The sequence below is a fragment of the Salvelinus sp. IW2-2015 genome, linkage group LG20 (genome assembly GCF_002910315.2).
Source record: "Salvelinus sp. IW2-2015 linkage group LG20, ASM291031v2, whole genome shotgun sequence".
Classification (NCBI taxonomy): Eukaryota; Metazoa; Chordata; class Actinopteri; order Salmoniformes; family Salmonidae; genus Salvelinus; species Salvelinus sp. IW2-2015.
Window position 1 is genome coordinate 48,567,909 of NC_036860.1, and position 8,805 is coordinate 48,576,713.

General features: G+C 41.8%; 1 protein-coding gene across 2 annotated transcripts; it reads right to left on the reverse strand.

Moving 5' to 3' along the window:
- On the reverse strand, window positions 1-3,433 carry LOC111981531 (dicarboxylate carrier UCP2-like). 2 transcript variants are annotated; one of them, XM_024012830.2, is made up of 9 exons: window positions 3,239-3,433; window positions 2,930-3,083; window positions 2,793-2,835; window positions 2,106-2,307; window positions 1,295-1,508; window positions 996-1,193; window positions 805-906; window positions 516-696; window positions 1-303 (listed from the first exon to the last, which is right to left on the reverse strand). In XM_024012830.2, exons 4-9 carry the CDS (start codon window positions 2,229-2,231, stop codon window positions 189-191), a joined length of 936 nt encoding a protein of 311 aa, XP_023868598.1. In that variant the 5' UTR covers window positions 2,232-2,307; window positions 2,793-2,835; window positions 2,930-3,083; window positions 3,239-3,433; the 3' UTR covers window positions 1-188. The 2 variants fall into 2 exon arrangements, with proteins under 2 accessions (XP_023868598.1, XP_023868597.1); XM_024012829.2 differs by lacking the exon at window positions 2,793-2,835.
- Between the last annotated feature and the right edge of the window lie 5,372 nt (window positions 3,434-8,805).

Here is an 8,805-nt window from a genome sequence, read left to right on the forward strand (position 1 = left end):
CACTTCAAAATATCATTTATTGTCAGAAGTTAGTACTTAAAAAGACAGAACAGCTTTTGAGTCTCAGAAACACACTTCGAGTGAAAAGTGGTTTAAAAAAGGAAACTACATGGGCCACATTTTTTGTTGTTGAATAAAAGCAACCACATCAGCACAGGGTCACCCTCTACTGCAGCCAATAGCCAGGTCTACAGAGGAGTGTTGTAGTTTTGGCGGGCAGCCATAATGGCACGTTTCAGCTGCTCATATGTAACAAACATCACCACGTTCCACGAGCCCAGTCGGAGGAAAGAGGGCATGAACCTGTAGGGAGAGAATTGAGACAACTCAGATCCAGGAAAAAATTCAAAGAAACCAGAGAAGGAAAAAAACAACCAGGTTGTTAGACATTCATGAATGTTACAGAGCAAGCAGCAACAGTGAATAAACCGCTAAAGCACTGATTGAGAAGGTGTTGCAACCCAATCCAGGAGACTACTCCCTAGCAACTAAAACACTTAAAACACATGGCTTACCCTTTGTAGAAGGCAAGGGGTCCCTCTTTGGTCACCATGGCAATAGCACAGTTGAGGGCGCCGCTGTACTGGCCAAGGGCAGAGTTCATATATCTCGTCTTCACCACATCCACAGGAGAGGCAATCACAGTGGTGCAGAATCCTGCACCGAATGCAGATGTGAAGTGGCAGGGGAGGTCATCTGTTGGGTGAATAGAATGGGTTAAGGAGAGGCATCACAATACCAGAGGGAAGCATGACAGTTAAAAGTCAGTCATTCTGCACAATATGTGGCAAGGCAATGGCTCACCAGTCAGGGATGTGTTTCTAATAAGTAGGTCTTTGATTAGGTCATATGTAACCAGTTCAGTGCAGTTCACGATAGCATTGCGGGCAATGTTTGGGCCAGTACCTGCAAGGTGGGGATGGAAATGTTAGCAATACTGCTGACAAACATTTGACAAAGGCACAAATGATCCTTGTGATCAAGCAAACAACCACCTCTCCACAGGCCACGGATGCCCTCTTCCTTGGCAATGGTCTTGTAGGCCTCCATGGTGCCATGGTAACGCCGGTTTAGCCCAGAGGAACTAGTCTGTGCCTGAAAGCGCACCTTCACCACATCTGTGGGTTGGGCTAATGCGACTGCCATGGCTCCAGTGGTACAGCCCGCCAGCAGACGACTGCCAATTCCTACATCTGAAGAGAGAAATGGGCAGTCAGAACAGTTGGAGTAACATTCAATAGAGAATAAGTATCGATTTAAAAAGGTTGGTATACAGTATGTGACATGTACTCACGGTCAGAGCCTTTGGTGTAGAATGACTTGACAGAGTCGTAGAGGCCGATGCGGACAGAGGCAAAGCTCATCTGCCTCTGGAGCCCTGCCACCAGCCCGCTGTAGAGGCTCCTGGCACCCTCTGTACGCACCATGGTGGTGATGGTACCAAACACGCCCCGATACCGCACTGCTGTGCCATGACTAGTTGCCGCACCTTTCCCCTCTCCCTGGATCTGTGCGGAACGAAAGGGGCATGGAGAGACTTAACACAGACACTGGGGAGGGAGCACTGGCGGATGTGGGAGGAGAATCCAGCCACAAGTGTCCACAACGCTAGGTCCAGGGCCTGCCAATTCCTAGGGCTTAACCATCACCTCCTGGGCCACTTAGTTGGTAGAAGGAAGTCAGGAGAGACAAAATTGAAAGAAATAGAAGGTGCAAATCAGTTTTAATGTTGGCAAAAAAAAATAAGGTGAATACAATTACCCAAAAATGAAAGGGATCATCTTGGGTCAGTAATGGATTTGGGTACAATTTTGTGGACCAACCAAGTTCCCAAATGTGGACCCATTACAGTAATAATGAGTTAGAGACAATGACTGATGCAGCAGTAATCTCTCAAGCATCCCTTAAAGTATGTTGGCTCACCACATTTGACCTGTCAAATGAGTTCATTCACGTGATTTCATAAGAGAAACGATGATCAGTCGTAACCATCCTGGGTCCCCAACAGCTAAAGGGGGCAATGCTTGGATTCTCCATTTAATGATGATACAATAGAGGACCCCACCAGTTCATTTCAACAAAGAACACATGCTCCTTAGGCTTACCTGTAGCCGGACTTTGGCTGTGTCCAATGGAAAGGTGAATAGGTCAGCAATGCAGGCTGCTGTTCCAGCACCAATAAACTTCACAGCAGCGGTTGGGGGCACATCCGCAGGTCTGAATCCAACCATTTTATCAAGATGAATGGAATGTTAAGATTTAAGAAGACTGATGAGGTGAAGACGAGACAGGTAACTCTACCCAATTCTGAAAAGGGAGCAACAACACAATTTTACAATGGCAATATTCATAATTGTCACTGACATGTTGCCAAATCAGAGTTGTATGTTGACTCAAGTGACTAGACTATGGGAGCCTACAGTTGACCTAAGAACATACTGGCCTTAAGGGGTCAAAGCACGTGAACGAGGGGCAGCAAACTTGTTTCAACAGACCTCACTTTGTGGTCTACTCAATTTGCGGAACAGACCTCAATTTGTGGTCTACTCAATTTGGGGAACTGCCATGTCAGTAGTGCTTGACAGGAAATAACTAGTCAAAGGGAGAGTTGTACCCTGTTTATGCGATACTGAAGTAGACAATGAGCAACCCATTTCACCAACACTGCGTGCAGGGATAAAATGTAGCAACCGGAAAACTAAACCATGAATGCCACAATTTCAAAATAACAGGCAAGCCTATTAAAAATGTTGAATTATAATACAATTAAAGTTGAAGACCTTTCAACTTACTGTTTATCTTAAGAAAAAGTGGCCATTACATCTGGAGATCGGGCTAAAGAAATAGCTACATTACAATCGGTTCTTTTTAAACAATGTTGTACTTGAAGTTAGCATTATCCAGTTCCTGTATAGTATGAATACTTTACCGTCACTTAAGGGACCCAGGACTGTGAAGGCAGAGATCAGGATTCTCTAAAGGCGTCTCTCTGGTCGAAATTACTTTCAACTATGATTTGATTGCCTTTTTCTTCCATAGAAAAACGTTCAAAAACGCTGTATCCAAAAAACATACTACAAATTCTGAAAAACAAGACGGCAGCAGGTTAGTCAACATCTGATGCTAACACCAACCAGTATACAAGAAAATAACACTATCAAAGCATAACCAGTGACATCAATTTAACTTCACATTCTCCATCAGTAAACTTTTGACAGGCCTATGAACATAAGTTTACCTTAAATAAAAGAGTCAAACTTGGATCAGGAAAAACGGTGAAATCCTTTTGTGTTGATGCCTCGTGATAACACGTGAATTCCTAGTCGATACAGCGGTAAAAGAACAACAGCAGTTTCTTTTATAACACCTTAAAACCTGTTACGTCATGAGAAGGCAGCTGTGTTTGTTCTCAGCACATGCTGGATGGCGGATACGAGCCAAACTGGCCCTGCCCTGTTCTCGCGTACACCTTATAGCTGCTTGTGATTGGCCCATTCAATTGCCACACCTCTACCATTCCACACAACTTCCAACCAAACATGTAATGTGTTTTATTATATAAACTGGGTGGTTTATTATAAATTGGGTGGTTCGAGCCCTGAATGCTGATTGGCTGAAAGCCGTGGTATATCAGACCATATACCATGGGTATGACAAAACGTTTATTTTTTCTGCTCTAATTATGTTGGTAACCAGTTTATAATAGCAATAAGGCACCTCTGGGGTTTGTGATATATGGCCAGTATACCACGGCTAAGGGCTGTGTCATAGCACTCTGCGTTGCGTTTGTGCATAAGAACAGCCCTTAGCCGTGGAATATTTGCCATATACACCCCCTCTGTATCATGCTCTGACATGAACTGTCAACTGTTGGATCTTATATAGACAGGTGTGTGCCTTTACAAATTATGTCCAATCAATTTAATTTACCACAGGTGGACTCTCCAATCATGTTGTAGAATCAATGGAAACAGGATACGGCTGAGTTCAGTTTCGAGTCTCGTAGGTCTGAATACTTATGTAAATGTAATAATTCAGTTTTTTACATTTACTTTTGCAAAAAATTCAAAAACCTATTTCTGCTTTGTCATTACAGGGTATTATGTGTAGATAGATGAGGAAATAAAAACAATTTAAGAATAAGGCTGTAACGTAACAAAATGTGCAAATAGTCAAGCATTTTCAAGTCTTGCCATAGATTCTTAAGCAGATTTAAGTCAAAACTGTAACATGGCCATTTAGGAACCTCCCCTGTCTTCTTGGTAAGCAACTCCAGTGTAGATTTGGCCTCGTGTTTTAGGTTATTGTCCTGCTGAAAGGTGCATTCATCTCTCAGTGTTTGGCGGAAAGCAGACTGAACCAGGTTTTCCTCTAGAATTTTGCCTGTGCTTGGCTCCATTCAGTAGATTTCTTTATCCTGAAAACTCCCCAGTCCTTAACAATTACAAGCATACCCATAACATGATGCAGCAACCACTATGCTTGAAAATATGAAGAGTGGTACTCAGTGATGTGTTGTATTGGATTTGCCCCAAACATAACCCTTTGTATTGAGGACCAAGAGTGAATTGCTGTGCCACATTTTTTGCCGTATTACTTTAGTGCAATCATGGTGAAATCCCTGAGCGGTTTCCTTCCTCTCTGGCAACTGAGTTCGGAAGGACGCTTGTGCCTTTGTAGTGACTTGGTGTATTGATACACCATCCAAAGTGTAATTAATAACTTCACCATGCCCAAAGGGATATTCAATGCAAATAGTCTGGGTAGTCATTTGACTAGATGTTCAGGAGTGTTATGACTTGTGGTTGTAAAATCATGTGCACGTGATGCAGGCTACATTACAGTACAGTATCGTTAGCATGCTACAGTAGTTTATTTTCGGTTCCAGTGTATGGCACAGGTTTATTCAACATGTATCTAGCAGTATCAGTCATGTATTAGCTAATACATGTATTATGTTAGCTAGTATAATGGTGTGAAAATCGTGATATTAGCCTTACATTTCAATCTACATATGCATATGGGTCTGCTATGTTAGGTAGGCTATTCAATTCTCTTGACCTTTCGCAAGCATGCGTACTTTACAATAAGGAAAATATGCATTGTGTTAATCTTACTATTTGCCCATTAGATCTGACATGCATTGAATGCTAGACAACTTTACATGCATGCTTTCCATAAATGCAGTGTGTACTTTGCAAAGATGAAAACCCTTCCACGATGATTCTCCCTTCCTGTATCTGTCATATAGCTACAGCTGCATAACTAAATATAGTAGCTGTCACTTACCTTTCATGCCACGGCTTGGGTGTAGATTTGCTCTCATGGTGCTYAGAATGCTTAATACCGTAGCTGTCACTTGTGTATTCTCTACATGTATATGTATGAACCCCTGGACGTACAGGTACCTCCAGCACTCCCTCCTGCCTCATGTTCGGCCTGTCCCTGGTAATCTACCCCAGGCTTTTGTCCTTGCCCCGGCGGGGCGAAGACCAGCAGAAGAGGGGGATGTCCTTCCTGCCTCCAAAGCATGTCTCGGAAAGTGCTGAGATTCTTATTTTTTTAAATAATAAATGACAAGCTTATGAATGGTAATTTTAATATTTGCTAATGTTGGTAGTTTAACTCTGTCTTTCCCTTAAATGCAGCTGGTGATTCCAGAGACCTGGCGGGCAACTCTCAACAAGAAGCACCAGCAGTGGATTGACCGGACGCTGTTTACCCAAGTTGAACTCAGAGTTGACCAAAGTTATCTTGCTAACTCCTCAAACCTGATGGCTCCAAAAAACAGATTTTCACCAACTCAAATTGAATTGACATTGTTAGGTTTCATGATGCTTATATCTAAAGTCACCATGTCTTAGAGAGTTTACATGGTTATCAAAACGTCACGATGCTTAAAAGATGCTTAAAATTATTAAAATACATAAAAGTGATTGTTGTTGTGTTGAATTGTGTTTGGGAAATATTTCAATCAATACAGAAATGTGTAGGCGGCTTAACTTACCCTGTCCCGTGGCCAAGAGATCACTTTTTTTGGACAAGCTATGTTTTCAAAACAGTAACTTTTACATGAATTCTGATTATTTCCAGGGATACACATCATGTGTGGATATCTTTGTTAGAAAGAATACTGTATTTTCCTTGACCGAGTGATGCTGAATGTAAGAAATGACTCAACTTACCCCACTCTCCCTACCCTGTCCCTATGCTCAATTTACTCCATATCTGGGGTAAATTGTGCCAAGAGACCACTTTTTTTGGACATGCTCTGTTTTCAAAACAGTTGTTGTTTATATGAATTCTGATTATTTCCAGTGATACACAACATCCTGAAATATATGTAAATATATTTCTTAGAAAAAATACTATATCTCCCTTGATGTACTGATGCTGAATATAACATTTTTCTCAACATACCCTACATACCGTATGCATGTGGTACATTGAGAAAAAAGTGATGTGACGGCCCCTCCCTGCTCTGTCTACTGGGCTTTGCTGCTCTTACTTCCTGCAGGAGATTGGTGGGCGGAGTAGGGTCGTCAGTGCTGATGGGGCACACCTGTGAAAGCTCAGCTGTGGCATAAAGCAACTGCTTCCCCATTCAGCAAGAGATTCCTCTCTCCATGCATACTGTTTGTTGTTTTGTTGTGGCTTTGGCAGTTGATGTGTAATTTACTGACCTTCATGCCTCATCTGATTATTGTTGTGAGTGTTCACTCTATTTATGGAATAAAATCATTTTGTTATTCCTTTACTGAGTGTGTGATTTCCCCTTGTTTGTTAAAATCTTGAGCCAGGTTGTAACAGTGAATGCTGTGATAATGTGAAATGGTTTCCTCTGAGGCAAATTAGGAATTTGTTTGTTCCATGTGAAATGTCCATGAAAAACTCTGATTCTATAAGCTTGATAGAGCTTTTCTTGTGTGTAACTACTAGTCTAAACATCAGACACCGCTGAGTGATATCAAAGCTGTGTAACACACTATGACAAGATGTAAAGAACAGAATGTCCTATTCAAACAACTTCCTCCTTTAAAGAGTGGCCCTTTAAACACTGCAGATAATCACACCTGACAGATGAAAGACTTCTTGTGTGAAGCGAGCAAGAGAGTGTGCATGTGTTTGTCTGTGGTCAACAATACTCTCTAACCACCTCTGTCAAGTAAACAGTACCAGGAAGTATCCAAACCACAGCTTTACTTTGCACACTCTATCACGCGTATGAGCCAAAACTTCTGCCATGTTATATGGAAGCGGGTGTTAAATGTACTGTATGTGCAGTGTAGTGGGGAACCGTGAATGCTCATTTGTCATTACTCTGTCAGTTGGTTCCTGAGAGAGCTCTCCAGCTTGGGTAGTGAAGTAGTTTTTGTTGTGGGCTGATTTTTGTCCGCATGGATGGTTGGGTGGCCTGAACATAATTATAGTAATTTGCACACTGCAAATTGACCACAAGTAAACCCAAAAATAGATTGTATTTGAAAATAACAATTTCATACCTTGATTACATTAAGACACAATCACATTCTCTTTTTATTTGTGTGAATACTTGGGAACATATTACCTAAATTAAAATACACATTTTTAGCATAATTCATGGTGATTTTTACAGTCTTTTATGACCAAAACCGAAAATTCTATTTTTTTTACTAAAAACTTTTGGGGCCCCCACAAAAAACGCCTGTTGTCGACCCCTGCTCTACAGGGTTATATTGGTCTGTAGTTGTGCTCTGATGTTATCTCCTTTATTGCCCTCTAGTGGAGCTTTGTTGCAGTGAAGGATATTCTCTAGTAGTAGGATTCACTCAGGTCATGTAACAGAGGGATGACCATATAAGTTGTATTGTCTCAGTATGGGGATGACTCTATTTGCATCAATGACAGTTTGCATACTTTTAGGAATCAGGATAGAGTGTAGAAGGTTAACACAATGACATAGCAGCAACCAGGGTTATTGCCTGCGTTCTTCATGATTACATACTGTAATATGTGTGCTCGTGGCATTCTGCCCCTCAAAGGGGAATCTCAGCAAATTCAAACTCCAGCCTGGTCAGGGGGGAAGGGAATGATGGGGGATTGAAGCAATGATGATGATGTCATGGTGAAACAACCCCTGCTGCCACGGACACACAAGAACATACACAAATCCTTACGCATGTCAGTATTGAGGCTATTTCTTAATTGATTTGACTGAGGAGTCAGAAGCTGTGTATAAAAAGTTGGAAACTGTTCATCTCTGTCCTGCTTCACACTGGCTTCCACTGGTTACTCTATGGTAGTGCTCCTCTGTAATATACTCCACCTTGCTCACTTGCACAGCTCCTTGCACACTTTGCAATGAACTGATGCTTTGTACCCATAGAGGTATTATATAAACTTTTTGTATTGGTAGGTATTACTGCACTGTTGGAGCTAGTAACACAAGTATTTCGATGCACCTGCGATAACATCTAAAAATCAGTGTACTCAACCAATAAATAAATGTTGATTTAATCCAAGGGAATGGGACGATGATGATGATTAGGGTCCAGTTATGCTTGTTATGACTATGATTAACCATTGCCATTGGCAATATAATGATGATTATAATTTTTCTGTAATACATTTTTCTGTAATCAATACCTTCTTCCCCGTTTTGAGGAAAACACAGTACCACCGACGCGGGCCCCTCCCGAGGACAGTGGGCTTTCGTTCATCATAGCTGACGTAAGACATTTAAGCTTGTTATCCCACGCAAGGCTGCCGATGCAATCGCCATTGCACTGCACACTACCCTATCCCATCTGGACAAGAGGAATACCT